The following is a 24,658-nucleotide window of genomic DNA, read 5'->3' as shown; positions in this document are numbered from 1 at the left end:
TTATTAACTTATTTGTGGTAATATTTTATGTGCTTTGTATGATACATGTATTGCGGTTGTACCGTGGTTTGGAGGAATGTTTCGTCCGGTTGTATATAGTATATATACGGTCAGATGATAGTAAACTTCAACTTGGTTTTTTGATAAATTTATCACACTGCTAGTTCCTAACATCCACTCTATTTGTTACATCGCAAAGAGCTATTGCAAATTTATCAAACATAATAGAAGCTATTTTAAACTTGCCTCCTCATCCTTCCCAATCTATTAAATTGAAATTTTCCATTGAAGGTGATTGCTATTTGAATGATAAACCTCCATCAGATCATCTGTAAGTCTAAAATAAATGAGGTCAGCTTGAATAGTTGAAGTTCTTTAACAGTGAATTATGTTTGCAGCTCTCAATACTGTTCATGATACTCCAAATACAGCAGGATCTGCCCAGTGAAAATGTCTTTTGACATGCTGAGTGGTTTTAGTAGTATCACAGGACCGTGTTAGGTTCAGCAACAGTTTCACTACATTGTTTATGACTTCTGTGAGCCGTAGATAATAACACCGGGATCTCTTGCTCTCTCAGTGCTTCTCATTATCATTCTGTCAAATGTCAGTAATGCTGGATATGATATGAGTATAATCTCATATTGTCTGATCTTTCAGAAATCCTACTACAGTAAATTTTCATTAACTTTCATAAACTTTCATTGCATCCAGAATTGTAATGCATCCAATAAAAAAAACTACAAGAATATTAAGCAATTTCATATTTTTGAGGTGTGAAGAGACATTTTTAGTTTGTTATATAAACATGCAGTGCAGTGTGAGCTCAGTAACAGTGATATCCTCTTGAAGATTTGATATTTCATGTGATGGTGAATGCATCATCAATGCATAGATTATATTTATTTTTGCTGTACTTTACATTAATTCTGTGTGGCCTTAAAGTGCAGAAATGCAGTGTAAACCATTGCTATTTAAATGGTAAGTAGATAATGTATAGTTTGGCAATTTATTTAAAAGTTAAATTTCGAGGCAGGTTCGATGTTCTCATTTAAAGTTAAGTTGGATAGCTATATGGATAGGAAAGGCATGGAGGGTTATGGGCTGAGTGCAGGTCGGTGGGACTAGGTGAGAGTAAGAGTTCGGCACGGACTAGAAGGGCCGAGATGGCCTGTTTCCGTGCTGTAATTGTTATATGGTTAAATACTAGTGTGTGATGTACTGCAGTGGTTATTTTGAGCAGTTCTTATGCAACCAGTATAATTATACAACTAGAATCTCCCAATCTTCATGGATGCAGGGTGCCTGAGTGTTCATTGCATAGATTTTATTGTAATGTATGAATTTAAACTGATGCTTAACTGCCAATATGAATGTCAATCCTTTGCATTTAAAGGCCTTTGTTCTTGAACATTTTACAGTATTTTGGTAGCTATTTTGAAATGAGAAATCAGATATGTTAATAATTTTCATTTCAATTTTGTTTTATTCTTTCTGGTTTAGCACTTTGGCTGTTTGTAGGTTTGGGACTGTTAGGATTAGGTCAACGATTTATATTGTATCAGAAGAAATTACACAACTCAGTGGGTATCCCGGTGAGTAAGATTTTTATTTCCAGTTGTTTATAGGAATGTTAACAATGCGTTTTGGTTCAGTCAGAAGTAGCAGAGTCAGAATCAGGTTTATTATAACTGACATATGGTGTGAAATTTGTTGTTTTGTTGCAGCAACATAATGGAAGGTATAAAAATCACCAACAGTAACAAAAGTAAATAGTGTAAAAGAGGAATAATGAGGTTTTGTTTATGGAGCATTCAGAGATCTGACGGTGGAGGGGAAAAAAGTTTTCCTAAAACACTGTGTAGGTCTTCAAGCTACTGTACCAGCTCCCCAATGATAGTAATGCAAAGAGGGCATGTCCAGGATAGTGAAGGATGCTACCTTCTTGAGTCACCACCTCTTAAAGGTATCCTCGAGAGCGAGGAGAGTTGTGCGTGTGATGGAGCAGGCTGAGACTACAACCTCATACAGCTGCTTTCAATACAACACATCAGAGCCTCCGTACGTGGTGATATTGCAACCAGTCCGAATTCTCACAACTATATAGCTGTAGAAATTTGTCAGAGTATTTAGTAACATACCAAGTCTCTTAAAACTTCTAAGTATGGCCACTGGCATGCCTTCTTCATAATTGCATAAATGAGTTGGGACTGACCCAAAACAATTGTGGCATGGAAATTATAACTAGGAAGCCTGCATTATCAAGTTAAGATTTTTTTAAAAGTTATATGCTGTACACTATGATTATGCGCCATATCTTTGATTCATTTTTTCTTCCCATCATCTCTATCCTTCATGACCAGTCTGTGAAGAAAGATTTCTCAGCTATGATATGGTCTTACAGATTTGGGTATGACAATCAAGGTTGGCCAAGTTTAGAAAGATCTGCCGAGCTTATCGAACAAACAGGTACTGCATGTATTCTGTTTTAGGCTCAAGTAATTTAATAAGAATATCTAAATATTTAAAAATGTTAAAATAATCATTCTGCAAGTATTATACTGAACTCTGCCATGGATGATCCCAATCCTGGCTGTGAAAGGAAGAGAGCTGGACATAGGACACAAATGCCAACAGAAGCTGTAAGACCTCATCCTTGGGAGACGGGCTAGACCGGGGGACAACTTTAAAGGCTGACTCAGGATAGAGGACACTGGTGAGCTGCTGTTGGTGGTCTATGCCTCAGTACGGGTGATGGGCTTAAGAAGAATAAATATTTTACTATGATGTTTTGCACTTTTTTTGTGATCTGAGGTTTCTGTTTTCTTTGCTGGAAGATGTTGATTGCTGGTTGATGTAAAGGCTATGTAGGCATTGTTGGAATAAGGGTATTGTAGGCAAAGAGAGGGTATTTTGTTTGTCTTTAGTCACCCAAAATTTGGTATAGAGATGCTCCTTGAATTATTGCACATAAGAATTTAAAATTCTTCCATGGGCATCACAAGCATGACATTGTCTATCCCAAACTGAGAAATTGATGGAGTGCTTAACTTCTTGAACCATTGCATATCTTAATACAAAGGGCTTGCTAGCTCTTCATCTGTCAGAGTCAATAACATTGATGTGAGGCTGGAGCATCTTTTGGTAATTCACACTAATGACTATCCCTTTTAAGCTTATGTTCTCTAGTAGCCCAGCTTCCATAAAGGCTCATTTGCGATTATGTTCCAAAACATGTGCACATGTATATTTCCAACCAATAGTTGGGAATCCTGCTAATTTTTACTCTACTACCTAGAATCTCTGATGCCACAAATAGTGTTACTTGAAATCAGCTGTCCATTTAGATTAGCTATAAAGCTTCTGATTCAAAAGAGAACAAAATGTAGCTTGCCCTCCATCCCTTGTGACATAATTTTCTTAATTTCTGCTGCCACTATTTGTTGCTTCAGTAAGGAGAACACATTGGTGAAGAATATTGCATCCCTTGTGGCCATCTGCCCACAGGTACATGGACTGTAAAGGGTTTAGAAGGTAAGGGATTGTGTTAGTACTGACAATTGAGAATGTGCACTGAGGATGCTGCTGCTGGTCCATGTATGATGGCAGAAGTATGAGGAAGTGAAAGTAGTAACAGTGAGTCCCGTAACAGAGCATTGAAATAGGGGTAGTTTGGTGGATTACAGTGATTGAAGTAGAGTGCAGGCAATTGGAGAAGGATAGGGATCCGGTATAAGAGGGTAAAGAACTCAGTGGGAAGTAATGACAGATCTGATGTTGGAGGATTAGCTGGGAAAATTGTGCTACGTTTGAGAAAGATACTTTAATTTCTCGTATACTCAGCCTCTTCTCCCTGCCATTGTAAGTCACCTCCAATAACACAGTTGCCTGCAGTGAACATTCTCCAGCTATAGTTTTGCCTCCACCAGAATTGATGTTGCTCTCAACTTTCTGTTTAACATCCACTCCCCTTCCCACCCAGAACATGCATGGATTTTCCCTTGTATTTACTATCCAATCCATTGATGTCCATATTAAACATTATGCTAAAACAAAACTCCCCACTCTTTCTCTCTCCTCCTCAATCAGAATTCCAAAGGGACTGTGGCTTCAATTATACTGGTCTATTCTTCCATCTTCACCAATGTTCATTTAGCTTCTCAAGCAACCTCAAGAGATGGAGCAAGTTCTCCTGTTACCGCCTGTCAGGGGCCAAATACACTTTTCGTTGTGAAACATGGTTAGGACACTGAATGTATACCAAATTTGATCCTCACGATGAGGTCTTCTCTACATTAGGGAAATCCAATATTGATTGAGCAATCACTTTTGCAGAATATTCCTTTCGGACTGCAAAGACAATCATGAGCTTCAGATGGTCACTTTAATTCCCCAGCGCATTTCCATTATGACCTCTTTGTTTTTACCTCTTGACCTCTAGTTGCATCACACAGCACAGAAAAAGGCTCTGCAGCCCAACTCATCCATGCCAGTTTATCTCAGCTTATCTTAGACGTATTGTAATAGTAAATTATAAATTCTTCCAATGGAACCCTTCATCGAAGTGTGCATACTCATAATAGTATCTAACAGGTCAGCATCCAATATGTAAGGAAAATTACTTAAATATTTTTGTAAGAAATGTCTAACTTGAAGGTATTGCAGAAAGTATGAGTATGAAAGAGAATATTTATCAACTAATTGTTCAAAGGACATCAGTCTATCTTCTTTAAATAAATCCAAAAAAGAATTAATACCTTTGTTTTTCCAAAGTAAAAAAATTGGATCACTCAAAGAAGGCTTAAAAAAGTAATTTCGATAAATTAAACTACAAAGTTCAAAATTTTTAAGGTTAAAAAATTGCGGAACTGGAGCTAAGTTTGTAAAGAATGCTTAATCACAGGGTGTAAGTTTAAATTAGCAGCTTTAGCTAATTGTATAGGTAAAGCAGCTCCCAATAACGAGGCTAAATAAAACTGTTTCACAGCTTTCAATTCCAAGTCTGCCCAAATTGGCCGATCGTTCTTATCAACCCAGTATAACCAAAAAGACATGTATCGCACATTAACAACCCAGTAATACATTCTTAAATTAGGCAAAGCGAGACCTCCATCCTTTTTCAACTTTTGTAAGTGACATTCACTAATTCTTGGTCTTTTATTATCCCAAATAAAAGATAAAATAATAGAATTAATCCTCAGCCTCATTCTTTTCCCTTCTCCCCACAACCTTAGGCACCCTTACTAATCAAAAAACTATTAACCTCAGCTTTAAATATACCCAATGATTTGGTCTCAACCACCATCTGAGACAAAGAATTCTACAGATTCAGCACCCTCCGGCTAACGGAATACCTCCTCTTCTGTGTTCTAAAGGAGCGTCCTTCTGTTTTGAGGCAGTGCCCTCTGGTCCTAGACTAAACTGCCTAATCCATCTATCCCACATAGCGCTCCATTTTTTCTATCTTTCATGTGCTATTTAAGTTTCTTAAATGTCCCTAATGTATCTGCATCTACCACCACCCCTGGTAGGGCATTCCACACACCCACCACTCTCTGTGGTTTTAAAAAAAACCTATCTCTAACATCCCCCTATACTTTCCTCCAATCATCTTAAAGTTATGCCTTCCCATTGACAGATTTGATTTCTAATTGCTGACCACACAGTCACTCTGATAGATACTTTATTGATCCCAAAGAAAATTGGTGTCACAGTAGCATTACAAGTGCACAGATATACAAATATAAGAGAAGTAAGAAAGAATATTAAAAAAGCAATAAAGAATATTAAAAAAAGTTACCTAAAAATAAGTTGTGTGCATCAAGCACATTCACTGCGGAGCTGTACAAAGGGAGAATGACACTTGCCAGTGTTTGGCACATAACCTTCTAACCTTTTCCAGTCCATGTACCTGTCCAACTGTCTTTTCAAAGTTGTTATTATAGCAGCTCATTCCAAATAAGTGCCACCCTCTGCATGTAAAAAAAAGAACACATTGTCCTTCTAGTTCCTCAAATCTTTCCCCTCTCACCTTAAGCCTATACCCAGTATTTCATCATACCCCAGCTCTGGAGAGAAAAGACTGAGTGTATTCTCCCAATCTATGCCTCTCATGATTTTATACAACTCTATAAGATCACATCTCAGTCTTCTACGTTTGATGGTATGAAATCCTAGCCTGTCCAACCCTGTCCCAATAATTCAGTCTCTCAAGTCCTGGTAAATAATTTCTGTACTCTTTCCAGTTTAATACCATCTTTCCTATAGCAGTGCAACCAAAACTTAACATAATACTGCAAGTGTGGCCTCCTCTATAACCACACCATGGCCTCCCAACATTTATTCTTGACTCCTGGCTTGTGAAACCCCTGTCCTTTGAGATAAATGTATATCCGGTCTCTCTGAATCTGCTCCAGTAACTTGCCTACCACAGGTGTTAGACTTGCTAGCCATCAGTTCCCTGTTTTTTTTTTCTTGGCTGCCCTTACATAAAGGCATAACATCCACTGCCTTACAGTCTACTGTGGGATGGTGGGGTGAAGATATATGTCCACCAAAGGAGGTGTAAAGCACTGCTTCCCTCTGCTAGCCTGCAGCTCACTCTTGGGTAAAGTGCAGCATCTGCTTAGCCTCCTGATCTGGGTTTGTGAAGCCATGGGAGCAGGTGCTGGATGGTCATGTGACCAGCTGGTGCATATCACAAGTCCTGGTTATGCAACTACTGATGCCAGGCAGACAATCTCTGAAGAGTATGGATGACATCTGGGATCACCTGTCACGTAACGACACTGCTCAGAAGAAGGCAATGGCAAATGACTTCTGTAGAAAAAAATTGCCAAGAACAATCATGGTTGTGGAAAGACCGTGATCCCCCACGTCATACAATGTGACATATAATGAATGGACGAACAGTCTACCATAGCTCACAATGACGCAAATATCTCAGCCAGGGCTCCTGCAGTTTCTTTACCCTCCCACAATATACCTGATCAGGCCCTAGAGATTTGTCTGATTTCATCACTTTTGAGACATTCAGCCCTCCCTCTAATGATGATGATCTCTAAGACCTCTCCATTTACTTTTTCTAGTTTTGAAGTCTTTGTCTTTCTCCATGGGGAAAACAGAGGAGAAATATTCACTTAGGAGCTTGTCCATCTTCTGCAGCTCTACACAAGTGTCCTGTTGGTCTTTGAGGGACCCTATTCTCTCCCTAGTTGCTCTTTTTCTCTGAATATATTTAACCTGTTATGTATTTTCCTTAATCTTCTCTGCCAAGCTTATCTCATGCCTCCTTTTGCCCTCCTAATTTCCTGCACTCCTTATACTTTTCCAGGGATTCACTTGATTTCAGCTGCCTGTACCTGAAAAATGTTGCCTCCTTTTTCTTGGCCAGAGTCTCAACACTGCTCACCATCCAGAGCTTCCTATTCCTCTTCCTACAAGCCTTATCCTTCATGCTCATTGGAAAATGCAGACTTTCAGTCTTGCTAGCTCACCTTTTTTAAAAAAACCCCACTTACCTAGTTCTTTTGCCTGCAAACAACTTCTCCAATCAACATTTGCAAGCTCCTCACTAATAATACCAAAACACACCGTACCCCAATTTAGTACTTGAACTTGTGGGATAATTCTGTTCCCTTCCCTAACTTTTAAAAAATCTATTAGAACTAACGTCACTGATTCCAAAGTGCTCTTCCATTGTCACCTCAGTCACTTAACCTGTCATATTCCTCTAGTAAAGCCCCTCCACTATATATTTTCCTGAACTCACTTAACAGATTCCACCACATTTAAGCCAACAATATGGCAGTCCAAATCTATATCAGTAAAGTTAAAATCCCCTACTATGACAACCTTACTATGAAACTCTCACAATCTCCTTGCATATTTGGACTTCTAATTCATGTTGCCTATTTGGGGGCCTACAGTACAATCCCAGCAATAGGCTAATCCCTTCCTTATTTCTTTCTTCTACCCATAAAGCCTCACTGTACGATCTCTGACTACTGCTGTGAGATTCCCTACAATCAAAAATGCAACTCCCTTCCCTCTTTGTTCCACTTCGATCTCATCTAAAGCACCTTTATCCTGAAACCTTAAGCTGCTAGTTCCTGTCCCTCCTTTAACTATTTTTCTGTAATGACTATAATATTCATTTCCCATATATCTATCCAATCCCTAGATGCATCTGCTTTACCTATCAGACTTCCTGCATTAAAATAAATGCCAATTAATCCAATGGATTTTTACTTGTTCCTGACCATTGTCTTGCCTGTTATACCTATTCAACTTGCCATCGCTTTCCAGCCTCATATTTATCTTTAATACTGTTCCATTGTACATTTGAAGAACATTACCTCATTTTCTGATTAGGCTCTCGGAGTTAGCAATTTCAAGTAATCAGCTATCCAATTTTGTACTGTTAGCATTTTCTTTTAATCTAGTAATTTCAGAGTTCATTCATTTCCTGTATACACCTGTCCCAGAAATATCCACTGATCTTTACTGGCCTGCAGCACGTGTCACTCAGTCAGTCCTGCCCTCTACCCTTTCACAGATTTCCCTCTGTTCTCCATGACCCTGCTCCAGCGCTTTTCATTACAGTATATAAATTTCTTAATCAGCCTCGGGCTCTCTCTGCAGCTCCTGCCTGATCTGCTAAGTGCCACAGACAGCTGTGGAGGCCAAGACCATAGGCATATTTAATGCGAAAATTGTTAGTTCCCTGATTGGTCAGGGCATCAAAGGATATGGCGAGAAGGCAGGTGTATGGGGTTCAGTGGGATCCGGGATCATTCATGATGGAATGGCGGAGCAGACTTGATAGGCTGAATGGCCTAATTCTTCTCCTATGTCTCATGGTTTAAGTGTTTCTTGCATTTTTTGCTTCATGCCAATGTTTAGATCATCTTTAACAAGCTGCTTTTTAAATGGTGTCAGCTAAATATGATACAGGCATCACATTGGCTACGTTTTATGTCGGTATTTGTAAAACTGATTCATGCACTTGAAATTATGCTGCAGGTTATACTTCCAGGATGATTTGGGCATGTATTACCACCCATTACCTAATAATCTCCTCTGTTAACTATAACCCTTCTTAACTCAGCACCCTGTTATCAACGATAGGTGCTGACTTAATTACCATATTGGAAAGTGATGCCTCTAAACCTTTCCTTGGAAATAACGATCTCACCATGTGGCTGGGAGAGAAGTTGGGATTTTACACGGATTTTGGTCCAAGCACAAAAGATCACACCTGGGGGTAAGTCTTTGACAATCATTTTCATCAGTTGTTCTCAACCTTTTTCTGTTTGTTGCCCCCTTGTGACATTCATTTACTTCTGTGGCCCCCACCCTCCATAGTCTCTGTTAGTTGCTAAAGTTTTTTGGTTAACTGTACTAATTATTTGAATATACAGTCAATATTTATGTTTTAATGGATTATAGTATAGGTATTATATGTTAAATATAATATTACAGGTGTAAATGAAAAAAAAATTCAAAGCTCTGAATAGGATACTACATTTATAATATATATAATATTCTTCCAACCAGCAATGAAAAAGTGCTTATCACTGTGACTTTCAATATTTAGTGAGATCCTTGCCACTGATACAAACTATTGAGTCTTTGAATATCTGGTTGCAACTTGGTTAAAGGTTATCGAAGATCACCTCTTTTCACATCAAGGTGGTTATGAACTTTTGATAGCAGGTGAAGAATTTGACTGAAACCACATTCAATTAGATAAGAAGTGGCAAATCCAATTAAAAACAACTTTGCTTTCCCCCACAGCTGTGGAAACTTACCTTGAATATCACTAGTTATCCAGAAATTTTGCTTGCCGTGTTTCAATTTTGCTTGAGCAGTTCAAAAAGACATTCTTGCAGTAGATTAGATTCAACTTTATTGTCATTGTGCCAAGTACAGATACAAAACCAATGAAATGCAGATAGCATCTGACCAGAAATGCAAAGAATAGTGTTATTTACAAAATAACTGCGAATAAAAAGTAAGTGCTACAGCACACAAATATAAAAGTACTGAGACAGTACAATACGGATGCAATACTGCTTAGCGCTGTGATGTGAGGTTCAGCAGGGTCACAGCCTCAGGGAAGAAGCTCTTCCTGTGCCTGCTGGTGCGGGAGCGGAGGCTCCTGTAGCGCCTACTGGATTTGAGGAGAGTAAAAAGTCCATGGTTAGAGTGAGATGCATCCTTGATAATGCTTTACACCCTGCCCAGGCAGCGTTTATGGTAGATGTTCTCAATGGTGGGCAATTGGGTGCCGATAATCTGCTGGGCAGTTTTCACCACACGCTGGAGTGCTTTGCGGTCCGATACAGGACAATTGCCATACCACACTGAGGTGCAGTTGGTGAGTATACTCTCAATGGTACAGCGGTAAAAGTCCATCAGTATCCTGGGACAGAGGTGAGCTTTCTTGATGCTCCGCAGGAAATAAAGGTGCTGTTACGCCTTTTTGATCAGGATGGAGGAGTTCAGGGACCAGGAGAGATCCTCAGAAATGTGGAGACCAAGGAATTTGAAGCTTGATACACGCTCCACTACGGTTCCATTGATGTAGATGGGGACGTGAGTATAGCTCCTAGCATGCCTGAAGTCCACATTGATCTCCTTGGTCTTTTGGTCTTCTGGGTGTTAAGGGCCAGGTTGTTGTCGGCACACCACGCGGTCAGGTGCTGGACCTTGTCCCTGTAGGCCGTCTCATCATCCCCTCTGATCAGGCCAACCACTGTAGTGTCGTCTGCAAACTTGATTATGGAGATAGAACCATGTACAGGAACGCAGTCATAGGTGAAAAGGGAGTACAGAAGAGGGCTCAGTACACAGCCTTGAGGCACGCCGGTGTTCAGGGTGAGAGTGGAGGAAGAGAGGTTGTCTAACTTAACTGATTGGGGTCTGTTAGTCAGAAAGTCCAAGGTCCAATTGCAGAAGGATGAGCTGATAACAAGCTGGCGAAGTTTGGTGATTAGCTTGGAGGGGATCACAGTATTGAATGCCGAACTAAAGTCAATGAATAGCATTCTGATGTAAGAGTTGGGGCTGTCCAGGTGGATCAGGGCAGAGTGAAGTGCCGTGGAGATGGTGTCCTCTGTTGACCTGTTGGTGCAATAGGCAAATTGATGGGGGTCCAGGGTAGTGAGCAGACAGGATTTCGGATGTTATAGAACTAGTCTCTCAAACCACTTTGCAGTGATGGGGCTGAGTGCAACTGGGCGGAAGTCATTCAGGTCCATGGCAGTGGAACGCTTCGGCACTGGCACGATGGTGGCGATCTTGAAGCTTGTGGGGACAACTGCCTGGGCCAGGGACAGATTAAAAATGTCCATGAAGACTCCAGTCAACTGCCCTGCACAGACTCTGAGCACACGGCCAGGTATTCCATCTGGACCAGCTGCCTTCCGTACATTCACCCTGCTCAGGATGGCGCAAACATCAGAGGTGGAAAGTGAGAGAGGCAGTTCACCAGGTGGGAGATCCGCTTTGAGGGTGACCTCCCTGTTCTTGGTCAAAGCGAGTGTAGAAGTAATTGAGCTCATCAGAGAGGGAAGCAGAGCTGGAAGGGGGCACAGTACTAGGTGGTTTGAAGTCTGTAATGACCTGTATGCCATGCCACATGTGCCGGGGGTCTGAGGAGTTGAAATGCTCCTCGATTCTCTGTTCGTATATGTGTTTAGCCGGAGAGATTCCCCTCCTCAGGTTGGCCCTGGCTGAGCTGTAAGCCTCCACCCGGTCTCCAGACCTGAAGGCTGAATCTCTGGCTTTGAGCAGGAGGCGAACTTCTCTGTTCATCCACGGTTTCTGACTGGGGAAAACTTTTACTTGTTTTTGTGATGTCACTTTATCTACACACTTGTTAATGTGCTGACAAGGTTTCTCACATTCACTCCAAATGGATCCACCACCCGGTCTGGAATATGCACCTGCAGTAGGTCTGAACTGAAATTTCTTATTAGTGTGCAGTTGTTTCAAATGATCAAGATATACAATCAAATTGTCATCTTGCAATTCTATATCAAAAGTGGCCAGTGAAGGAAATGCGTAAACATGTGAAGTCTGAAATTGCTGCTGAAAGTTTTGGGTTTTCCAGGGAAAGAGGTAATAGTTTCTTTGCATGATATGAGATTGCAGTTTTCTTTTCCTTGTGACTGTTTATTTAATAAATTCAGGTTTTCAAATATATCTGACAGTTAAAATATGTCAGAATGGCCTGATCATCATTCAAAAACTGACCATATGCCATCAGAAGGGCTTCATGATCATGCTTTGTGTTTTTATTCATTTGCAGGGCAAACCTCTTACCTCACTGTTGTGCAGCTAGTGGTTTTTCCACATTGTCTGAGGTTTCATCAGTACTGATGAGATGCTCAAGGGGATGGTTTGAATGGTTTCATATGTGCTCTAATATATAACAGTAGAAATTACAACATCAGACAGCATCAATGAGTCTCACCTATCAAGCTCTCCCTTCTCCACCCTGTATCTCTTTCACCAACTTCCCAGTTTTTTTACTTCATCTCTCCCTCTCCAGGTTTCACATATCACCTTGTGTTTCTCTCTCCCCTTCACCCACCTTTTAAATCTACTCATCTTTTTTTCTCCAGTCCTGCCGAAGTGTCTCGGCCCAAAATGTCAACTGTACTTTTTTTCTATAGATGCTGCCTGGCCTGTTGAGTTCCTCCAGCATTTTGTAAGAGTTGGCAGAATCAAAGATTCAACTATATTATGTGGTGTGATGACTTTTGCAATTAAATTTGTCATCTCATAGGATGCATGTAAACCTTTGTCTTGTTTATAGGCATCCATTAGTCTCGTGAGACCATGGATTTGCGCCTTGAAAGGTTTCCAAGGCGCAGGCCTGGGCAAGGTTGTATGGAAGATCGGCAGTTGCCCATGCTGCAAGTCTCCCCTCTCCACGCCACCGATGTTGTCCAAGGGAAGGGCACTAGGACCGAGACAGCTTGGCACCGGTGTTGTCGCAGAGCAATGTCTGGTTCAGTGCTCAAGGACACAACACGCTGTCACAGCTGAGGCTCAAACTAGCGACCTTCAGATCACTAGACCGACGCTTTAACTACGTGGCCATGTGCCAAACCTTTGTCTATCTTATTATTATATTGTGTTTTGAAATAATCCAGTACCATCTTTCGTGCCCTTATTTCCTGTCTCAAAGTACTTGATCAGCTTACACGGCCATGTACTTTCAAGTGAAAGTGTAGTCATACAAATTAGGCACAGCAGAATCCTTTTTGTCCCGTGGGGATTCACCACCCTCTGCCAAAAGAAAATTTTCCTTACCTCAGTTCTAAATGGGTGTCTGAAGCTGTGCCCTCTGGTCCTAGACTCCCCCACTTTATGAAACATCCTCTCCGTCTAGGCATTCCAATATGCAATAGATTTCAATTATATTCACCTTCAGTCTTCTAAACTCCACTGAGTACAGGCAGAGACCCAACAAACACTCTTCATATGTTAACCCTTTCATTCCTGGAATCATTCTCATGTACCACCTCTGGACCCTCTCCAACAGCAGCACATCTCTTCGTAAATTAGGGGCCCAAAACTACACACAATACTCACAATAAGTGAGGTCTGACCAATAAAGCCTCAGCATTACATCCTTTCTTTCCTCTTGAAATAAACGCTAACATTGCATTTGCCTTCCTTACCATGTACTCAACCTGCAAGTTAACCTCTAGGGAATGCTGCGTTAGGATTCCCACGTCCTTTTGCACCTCTGATTTTTGAATGTTCTCCCCCATTTAGAAAATAGTGTACGCCTTTATTCCTTCTGCCAAAGTGCATGACCATGCACTTCCCTACACTATATTCCATCTACCTCTTCCTTGTCCATTCCCTCAATCTAAGTCCTTCTGCAGACAGCCTGCATCCTCAACACTACCTGCCCCTTCCACCTATGTAGTCATCAGAGGTCTCCCAGAGTTTCCACATCCCACCCAAAGAAAAAACCACTGCCTCTGGACCCATTCTCAGCGCACTAGCTATGTACTAACAGAGAGAAAAAAAGCTTACTAGAAACTTCCTCTCCTGTGCTTGCCCAAGCTTGTTGAGCCAAAGCTGGACCACTCTAACACTGCCCTACCCACATAATGGCTGCTCCACTTAACACTTTCTTTCTTTTTATTGGCTCCTTGCTGATTTCAGCCCACCAAAAAAGAGCCAGAAAGCACCCAAGCTCATTTATTAAACCTCATGCTACGTCCCTAATGAATGACCTCTTGCGCTGATTGCAGTCCACCAAAAATATACTTTTTATATGTATGTATATGTTTGTATTTATCGTCCCTTATGGGTTTGTGTATATGTGTATTTTCCCTCAAACACGTGTTCTCTACCAGAGGCCTGGGAGTTTCAAGGTTTGGCGCAGTATCTTTGCTCCTCCAAGTAGTGCGCTGTTCTGGACCAAGACCTCAGATGTTATTCCTGAGATTTATTGGCACCACTCACCCAGTCCAGGAGTCACAGCTCCAAGTGCTCTTATCACCATTGGTATTACTCTGGCTTTAACCTTCCATATTCTTTCTATCAGCTCTTTCTAGCCCTGGTATTTCTCCAGCTTCTCATATTCTTTCTCCCTGATGTCACTGTCATTCTGGATTGCCACATCTATTATTATTGCTTTCTTCTGTTATTTGTCCAATTGTTACCTCGTCTGGTTGGTTGGCCAGTACCTGCTTATCAGTCTGTATTTGGAAGCCCCACAGGATCTTAGTTTTGTCATTCTTTACTACTGTCTTGGGGGTTTCCTATTTTGACTTGGGCATGTCCAATCCACAGATGTTCCTGTACATGATTCCTGCAACTTGTGTATGTTGTCCCTGTCTGCATCTTGCACCCTGCTACCATGTGCTTGATGGTTTCAGCAGATATTATATAAAATATAAACAGTAACAACTATAGAGTCGTGTGAGTAGGCTCTATAGAAAATTAGTAAATGTCAAAGAATTATAACAAGTATATATAATTTCACATGAAAAAGTATCAGTAATGAACATACATGTAAAAATAAAACTAGTTTTTATGAAGTTCTTAGATACATGTTATAAATTTTTTTTAAATGCTATTATATATGCAAGTTCTATGTAGCATAATCACCAAGAAAAGCATTGAACTTCCTTTCAAAATATGATGAGTATCAGGGATTTGATGGAAGTTGCAGCGGTAGAGAGTGATGCAGTGGTAGACTACATGTCTCTCTGCAGTTTAGCTGTTTCTGGCAGATGACCCCACTGCAGTAACTGCAGCCTTCGTGGTCACACTGAACACCACCCAGCTCCACATCCAACCCCAAAATCACTGATTATAGAGTGAGCAGGCGGGCGTGACTACAGGATTCCCTGCAACACAGGTCAGTGGAAGGTAAACGGAACCAGCCTGCTGCTACATGTTCACTAATCAGCTACGCTGCAGGCAGCCCCACCCAATCTTCAATTTGTTCGACATACTCATAATAATTTTAATTAGATTCGTACAATTTGGCCATGCCAGGCTTTCCATATTAATCTCCCTCTGACAGTCTTTCGGTTGGAATTAGATGTTGCTGGTTCCTAGTAACATGTAATTATCTCTGACCAAGTAATCATAATTACTAACTGGTGGAGCACGCTGCAGGGAATCCTGTAGTCACGCCCACCTGCTCGCTCTATAATCAGTGATTTTGGGGTTGGATGTGGAGCGGGCTGGTGCTCAGTGGGTGTGAATGATGATTTCTGTGTGGTCAAGCAGGTGCAGAGATAACACCCCCCCCCACCCCACACTGAGCTGCTTTGTTGCCTTATTTGTTTCATCTAGCATATTTTCCCACTCATTTCATTCAGGGTTCCAATTAAATTACATATATTCATTTTTATTTATATATTTTATTAATATTTAATTAAAACATTAAACTTATCATGGCCCATTCAGAAACTCATGTGGCCTCAGTTTCTTGTTTTCACTTGTGGTCTCTACGATATCCGGTATAGCCACTGGGGGCCATGTGGCCTACATTGTAAACCACTGATTTACACCTCATAGGGTCATAGAAAAGCACAGCACAGAAACAGGCCCTTTGGCCCATCCAGTCCATGCTGAACCATTTAGCCAGCTACTCCCATCAATCTGCACCGCACCATACCCCTACCATCCATGTACCTATTCCAAACTTCTCGTAAACATTGAAATTGAGCTCTCATGCACCACTTGTGCTGGCAGCTCATTCCAAACTCTCACGACCCTCTGAGTGAAGAACTTTTCCCTCATGTTCCTCTTAAACTTTTCACCTTTCATCCTTAACTTATGACCTTTATAGTTCCACCTAACCTCAGTGGAAAAAGCCTGCTTGCATTTACCTTATCTTTACCCCTCATGATTTTGTATGTGTCTATCAAATCTTATCTCAGTCTCTATATTCCAAGGAATAATCTATTAAATCTTTCCTTATCACTCGGATCCTCCAGACAGGGAACATTCTTGTAAATTTACATCTTTCACTTCAGGTTCTTAGCAAACCTGCACACAATACTCCAAATTAGGCCTCATTGACATCTTACAGAACTTCAACAGAACATCCCATCTCCTGTACTCAATACTTTGACTTATGAATGCCAATGTGCCACAAGTCTATTTACCTGTGATGCATTTTTCAATTAATTATGGACCTGTATTCCCAGATCCCGTTGTTCTACCGCACTCCTCAGTGCTCTATACTGCTCACTACATAAGACCCACCCTGGTTAGTCCAACCGACAACTCCTTGCTCTTGTCTGCGTTAAATTCCTTCTGCTATTTTTTTTAGCCCATTTTTCTAGCCCATTTTTCCAATTGGTCCAGATCCTACTGCAAGCCATGATATTCTTTCTCGCTGATTCAGTTACCCACGTTGTCATCCAGATCGTTGATATAGATGATAAATAACAACAGATCCAGCACCAATCCCTGTGGCACTCCACTAGGCACAGGCCTCCAGTCAGGGAGGCAACCATTTACTACCACTTGCTGCCTTCTCCCACAAAGCCAATATCTAATGCAATTTACTACCTCATCTTAAATGTTGAGCAACTGAACCTCCTTGACCAACCTCCCATGCGGTACTTTGTCAAATGTCCATGTAGACAACATCCACTGCCTTGCCTTCTTCGTCCACTTTCCAGATAACTTCCTTGAAAAAATGCTACAAAATTGGTCAGACATGACCCACTATGCACAAAGCCATGCTGAGTATCCTTAATCAGTCCAGGTCTATCCAAATACTCAGATATCTGGTCCATTAGAATACCTTCCAATAACTTTCCCACTACTGAAGTCAGGCTCACTGCCATATAATTTCCTGGTTTATTTTTAGAGCTCTTCTAAAAACAGCAGAACAACGTTGGCTGTCCTCTGATCCTCTGGTACCTCACCTGCTGCTGAGGATGATTTGAAAATCTCTGCTAGGACCTCGGCATTTTCTGCATTTGCCTCCCCTAGAGTCGGAGGGAACACCTTGACATGCCCTGGGTGTTTGACCACCCTGATTTGCCTCAAGGAAGCAAATACCTGCTCCTCTATAATTTGTATAGGGTCCAAGAAGTTGATGCCACTTCTATAGGCTCTGTGTCCATCTCCGAAGTAAACATAGATGCAAAAAATTCATATAAGATCTCTCCACACCTCTTCCTCATTTCGTTTTAATTTATTATCTTGTGCTTCATCAATTAAATGATTATGTGGTCCAGTTCCCATACCAGGCAGTGATGCATTCAGTCAGGATGCTCTCAATTGTGCCCGTGTAGAAAGTCCTGAGGATTTGGGAACTCATGCCAAACTTCTTCAACCATCTGAGGTGAAAGAGGCGCTGTTGTGTTTTTTTTCACCACAAAACCAGTATGTACACACCACGTGAGATCCTCAGAGATGTGTATGCCAAGGAACTTAAAGTTGTCACCCTCTCAACCCCAGATCCATTGATGTCAATAGGGATTAGCCTGTCTCCGTTCCTCCTGTAGTCCACAACCAGCTCCTTTGTTTTTGCGACATTGAGGGAGAGGTTGTTTTCTTGACACCACTGTGTCAGAGTGATGACTTCTTCACTAGGCTTCTTATTATTATTTGAGATGAGGCCAATCAATGTAGTGTTGTCAGCAAGTCTAATGAGCAGATTGGAGCTGTGGGTGGTGACACAGTCATGGGTATACAGAGAGTAAAGGAGAGGGCTGAGGACACAGCCCTGAGGGGCACTTGTGTTGAGGGTCAGAGGGGCAGAGGTGAGGGAGTCCACACTTACCACCTGCCAGCAATCTGACAGGAAGTCCAGGATCCAGCTGCACAAGACAGGGTCAAGGCTGAGGTCTCTGAGCTTCTTGTCAAGCCTGGAGGAAGTTATGGTGTTGAATGCTGAACTGTAGTCCAAGAACAGTGTTCTCACATAAGCATCCTTCTTCTCCAGATATGTAAAGATGGTGTGATGAGCTGTGGCTATTGTGTCATCTGTCAATCGGTTGCGTTGGTAGGTGAATTGTAGGGGGTCCAGTTTGGGTGGTAGCAAGCTGCAGATGTAGTCCTTGACCAGCCTCTCAAAGCATTTGCTTATTATTGAGGTGAGTGCGACAGGACACCCGTCATTCAGACATGTTACCAAGGTCTTTTTAGGTACAAGAACAATAGTGGATGTTTTGAAGCAGGAGGGCACTGTACACTGGGAGAGGGAGAGATTAAAAATGTCAGTAAACACACCTGCCAGTTGTGCTGCGCACATCCTGAGTACCCGCCCCGTGATGCCGTCTGGTCCCGCAGCCTTACGGCTGTCCACTCATTGGAAACACCTGCGTACTTCAGCCTCAGAGATGACCAAGGTGTAGGTCACTTCAACGGCTCTCCTCGGGGTCTCAGTGTTGGCGACATCGAACCGAGCGTAAAGAAGGTTTAACTCATCTGGGAGAGAGGCAGTGATGTTGGCAGCACCACTGCACTGAGCTTTGAGGTCTATGATGGTGCGTAGACCTTGCCATAGGCTGTGTGTGTTGTCGGTGGAGAGTTGAGTCTGAATCTCGTCCCTGTATTGTTGTTTCGCTGCCTTGATGACTTTGTGTAGATCATAGATGCTCTTGAGTTCCTGTTATTTACCGGCAACGTTAGCTCTATCTTGAGCAGTAAGTGCTGCATACACAAAGTTGCTGATCTAGTGTTTCTGGTTTGGATAAACCCTGACTGATTTTTGGAGGACAATATCCTCGATGCACTTCTGGATGAAGCTTGTGACCCCTTCCATGAAATTGGAGTGATCCTTGTCATGAAGGACATTCCAGTTGATGTCATCAAACCAGTCCTGTAGCATGGAGACCGATTAGTTGGACCAACAGTGAACGGTTTTAACTATGGCCGCCTCTTGTTTCAGCTTCTGCCTGTGCATGGGCAGAAGCAAGATGGAGGAGTGATCTGACTTTCTAAACAGTGGACGGAGGTGCGCTTTGTAAGCATTGTGGAAAAGAGAGTAGCAGTGGTTGAGTATGCTATCTCCCCATGTGCTCAACCAGAGAGACTTTAGATAGCGAAGCTCTATTAAAGTCTCTGGCAACGATGAAGGCAGTCTCTGGGCGAACATTCTCCAGGGTGCTAATGGTCTTGCACAGTTCCTTGAGAGCCAAGTCAGTATCAGCTTGTGGTGGAATATATGCAGCTGTGATAATAACAGCCATGAACTCCGTAAGTAGCCAAAAAGGTCTACACAGCAGCACAAAGTACTCCAGATCCAAATAGGAATGTTTAGAGGGATATGGGCTAAATGTAGGCAAATAGGACTAGCTTGGATGGGCATCTTTGTTAGCCTGGACCAGTAGGGCCAAAGGGCTGGTTCTGAGTTGTATGCCTACATTGTCTTGAATGATAAATAAAGTTTAAAAGAAATATAAAGAAGGACATGGATGAAGTTCAGCTATTTTATTATAATATGATTACAAGATCAGCACTCTCTATTCCCTACCACCCACCCTCTTGGCTTTCACAAACATTCAAAATTCTTTTGGAATAATAAGACAGGTTTAAATTAAACAAATTTAAACTAAATTAAGTTGAAAGTCTACTTATTCTTATTGCAGCAGCTTCCTCATATTGATTTCAATAGAACCACCGTACTTGCACCAGATTTGATCTGGCACAGATTCATCAGACAGATTTCCCAGTGAAGAGCTGGAAATTTTGAGGAAGTCTGTGCTACTCCAGTGAACCCCACGGACAGTCTGGTGGTGCAGTAGAGGTTCCAAGAGCCTACACTTAACTGGAGGGAAATTCTTCTCAGTTAAGTGGTTTGAATAATGAGATTATTAATATTACATCTTAACTGGTTTGACCTATTGTCCTCTGCTTTTTTTTTCTTCTTAGGACACCTTATTGCTGCTGTTGTAATGCTGTTTTATTTAGCTTTTTCACAGCCTGGGATAAGGGTGGTTGGGAGGATGGAGATATCACACAGGAATGTTTACTGCAAGTGTGGAGTGAAACAGTTCAAGTATTACAGAACCCACTAATTTTTTTTGTCACAGAAATTAGCATCTCTCATCTTTAACATTTTCTAGAAACAAAAACAGACAATACTGGAAACATACAGCAGATCATGCAGCATTTGTGGAAAGAGAAACAGCATCTCCACAAGTGTTACCTGATCTGTTGAGTTTCCAGGACTTTGCAGGTTTTGAGCATCTGCTGATTTCTATTTTTATTTAAAATTTGCTTGCTGTTCTCCCTTGTCCATGTATCCTTGAACAAAGGATTTTAGTAAGAGGTTAATTTAACTTATTATAAAAATAATTGTGTTTTCAGCAGCTCTTCGACTATATGTGTATTTATAAGTTTCCTTCATTTATGGTTTAAAATTGTAAGAAACAAAACAGTTTCATAATATGGAATAAATTCAAATTATAGACATATTGATTAATTTTGTGGTAGTCACTGAAATCTAATTCATTTCTGATGTTTAGAACAATGGTTTTGTCAAGATACCCTATCATCCAGTCCAAGCACCACTGTCTTCCGTCCCCAGAAGGAGAGGTTGCTCCTGCCATTTCAATGACAGTCAACATGGCAGGGAACCTTGTGGATTTGGTTGTTGCTCACTTTGGCAATGATCAGTAAGTCTCAATTTATCAATTTATCTATGAAATTAACTCTCAGTTAATAATTTAAGTGTTTTCCTTATTTATAATTTTGCTGGTCTTTCAATGCATTGCTGCATATTCATTTTTAAAAGTTTTATACTCTGTTTATTATTGTCTGAAACAATCTTTCCTGATATTATTTCTGTTGCTGATCTGGTTCATACTGTGTATCACTATATACACTGAAAGCCAGAAATGGAGGAGTGCAGAGATTTCAGAATATTGTATGGATGGAGAATACTTTGGAGATATGAGGCCAAGACGCACTGGAAAATGAGGATCAAGAAACTGAATAGAGTGGAGAATATTATGTTTATAAATATTCTGTTTATAAAGGTTCACTTTTTAACAACACAGTTGTTTTTGTATTAAGTTTCTTCAATTTGCTTTCATCAGGGATGATTTAGACAGGAAGTTGCAGGCGGAGTATGTTTCTAATATACTGAAGAATATCTCACAACCTGTTGTATTTTTGGGTTACATTACTTCTGAACCTGGCTCCAGAGACTACCAACAACTTCAAAATATTGGAAACGTAAAGGTAAGACGATGTTCATGAAAATGAATGAAATATAAAGCGTTGCATTACTCTATCCTAAACTTTAACTTTCATATTTACTCAATAGCCTCAACTAGAAAGGCTGCATTTAGTAGCCTTTGTTCAGATGTGTTACTTGTGTATATTAAGCCAAATTTATCAAATTAGTATATTTTAGAAATAAAAGTGCCAATGATTCTGTTGTACAAAATGACTTCTCCTTTGTTCATAGAACCTTGTTACATAGAAACATAGAAAATAGGTGCAGGAGTAGGCCATTCGACCCTTCGAGTCTGCACCGCCATTCAGTATGATTATGGCTTATCATCCAACTCAGAACCCTGTACCTGCCTTCTCTCCATACCCCCTGATCCCTTTAGTCACAAGGGCCATATCTAACTCCCTCTTAAATATACCCAATGAATTGGCCTCAACTGTTTCCTGTGGCAGAGAATTCCACAGATTCACCACTCTCTGTGTGAAGAAGTTTTTCCTCATCTCAGTCCTAAAAGGCTTCCCCTTTATCCTTAAACTGTGACCCCTCGTTCTGGACTTCCCCAACATCGGGAACAATCTTCCTGCATCTAGCCTGTCCAATCCCTTTAGAATTTTATACGTTTCAATAAGATCTTCCCCCCCCCCCCCCCAATCTTCTAAATTCCAGCGAGTTTAAGCCGTGTCGATCCAGTCTTTCATCATATGAAAGTCCTGCCATCCCAGGAATCAATCCGGTGAACCTTCTTTGTACTCCCTCTATGGCAAGAATGTCTTTCCTCAGATTAGGGGACCAAAACTGCACACAATACTCCAGGTGTGGTCTCGCCAAGGCCTTGTACAACTGCAGTAGAACCTCCCTGCTCCTGTATTCGAATCCTCTTGCTATGAATGCCAGCATACCATTCGCCTTTTTCACCGCCTGCTGTACCTGCATGCCCACTTTCAATGACTGGTGTATAATGACACCCAGGTCTCGTTGCACCTCCCCTTTTCCTAATCGGCCACCATTCAGATAATAATCTCTTTTCCTGTTCTTGCCACCAAAGTGGATAACCTCACATTTATCCACATTAAATTGCATCTGCCATGAATTTGCCCACTCACCTAACCTATCCAAGTCACCCTGCATCCTCTTAGCATCCTCCTCACAGCTAACACTGCTGCCCAGCTTCGTGTCATCCACAAACTTGGAGATGCTGCATTTAATTCCCTCGTCTAAGTCACTAATATATATTGCAAACAACTGGGGTCCCAGCACTGAGCTTTGCAGTACCCCACTAGTCACTGCCTGCCATTCTGAAAAGGTCCTGTTTATTCCCACTCTTTGCTTCCTGTCTGCCAACTAATTCTCTATCCACATGAATACCATACCTCCAGTACCATGTGCTTTAAGTTTGCACACTAATCTCCTGTGTGGGACCTTGTCAAAAGCCTTTTGAAAATCCAAATTTCCCATATCCACTGGTTCTCCCCTATCAACTCTACTAGTTACATCCTCAAAAAATTCTATGAGGTTCGTCAGACATGATTTTCCTTTCACAAATCCATGCTGACTTTGTCCGATGATTTCACCACTTTCCAAATGTGCTGTTATCACATCTTTAATAACTGACTCTTGCATTTTCCCCACCACCGATGTCAGGCTAACTAGTCTATAATTCCCCGGTTTCTCTCTCCCTCCTTTTTTAAAAAGTGGGGTTACATTAGCCACCCTCCAATCCTCAGGAACTAGTCCAGAATCTAAAGAGTTTTGAAAAATTATCACGAATGCATCCACTGTTTCTTGGGCTACTTCCTTAAGCACTCTGGGATGCAGATCATCTGGCCCTGGGGATTTATCTGCCTTTAATCCCTTCAATTTACCTAACACCACTTCCCTACTAACATGTATTTCCCTCAGTTCCTCCATCTCACTGGATCCTCTGTCCCCTACTATTTCCGTAAGATTATTTATGTCCTCCTTAGTGAAGACAGAACCAAAGTAATTATTCAATTGGTCTACCATGTCCTTGCTCCCCATAATCAATTCACCTGTTTCTGTCTGTAGGGGACCTACATTTGTCTTAACCAATCTTTTTCTTTTCACATATCTATAAAAGCTTTTACAGTCAGTTTTTATGTTCCCTGCCAGCTTTCTCTCATAATCTTTTTTCCCTTTCCTAATTAAGCCCTTTGTCCTCCTCTGCTGGACTCTGAATTTCTCCCAGTCCTCAGGTGTGCCACTTTTTCTGGCTAACTTGTATGTTTCTTGTTTGGAATTGATACTATCCCTAATTTCCCTTGTCAGCTACAGGTGCACTACCTTCCCTGGTTTATTCTTTTGCCAAACTGGGACGAACAATTGTGATAGTTCATCCATGCGATCTTTAAATGCTTGCCATTGCATATCCACCGTCAACCCTTTAAGTATCATTTGCCAGTCTATCTTAGCTAATTCATGTCTCATACCTCCAAAGTTACCCTTCTTTAAGTTCAGAACCTTTGTTTCTGAATTAACTGTGTCACTCTCCATCTTAATGACGAATTCCACCATATTATGATCACTCTCACCCAAGGGGCCTCGCACGACAAGATTGCTAACTAACCCTTCCTCATTGCTCAATACCCAGTCTAGAATGGCCTGCTCTCTAGTTGGTTCCTCGACATATTGGTTCAGAAAACCATCCCACATACAGTCCTCTTCCTCAGCACCCTTACCAATATGGTTCACCCAATCTGTATGTAGATTGAAGTCACCCATTATAACTGCTGTTCCTTTATTGCAAGCATTTCTAATTTCCTGTTTAATGCCATCCCCAAACCTCACTACTACTGTTAGGTGGCCTGTACACAACTCCCACCAGCGTTTTCTGCCCCTTAGTGTTATGCAGCTCTACCCATATCGATTCCACATATTCCCGGCTAATGGCCTTCCTTTCTTTTGTGTTAATCTCCTCTCTAACCGGCAATGCTACCCCAACTCCTT

At 41.3% G+C, this 24,658-nt stretch overlaps 1 protein-coding gene across 2 annotated transcripts in view; it reads left to right on the top strand.

The window, feature by feature from the left end:
• The window catches only part of LOC140195075 (PGAP2-interacting protein-like), an 81,258-nt gene that overhangs the window by 36,407 nt on the left and 20,193 nt on the right, over positions 1–24,658 (top strand). For both annotated transcript variants that reach the window (XM_072252723.1, XM_072252724.1), the window contains 5 exons: positions 1,504–1,595; positions 2,364–2,469; positions 9,130–9,265; positions 20,982–21,131; positions 21,555–21,699. In XM_072252723.1, the coding sequence (XP_072108824.1) occupies positions 1,504–1,595; positions 2,364–2,469; positions 9,130–9,265; positions 20,982–21,131; positions 21,555–21,699 (629 nt within the window). The remainder of the gene's footprint in view (positions 1–1,503; positions 1,596–2,363; positions 2,470–9,129; positions 9,266–20,981; positions 21,132–21,554; positions 21,700–24,658) is intronic.

The sequence above is a fragment of the Mobula birostris genome, chromosome 3 (genome assembly GCF_030028105.1).
Source record: "Mobula birostris isolate sMobBir1 chromosome 3, sMobBir1.hap1, whole genome shotgun sequence".
In the NCBI taxonomy this organism is placed as follows: Eukaryota; Metazoa; Chordata; class Chondrichthyes; order Myliobatiformes; family Myliobatidae; genus Mobula; species Mobula birostris.
Note: the sequence above shows the minus strand (reverse complement) of the source record. Positions and strands in the feature narration are given on the sequence as shown.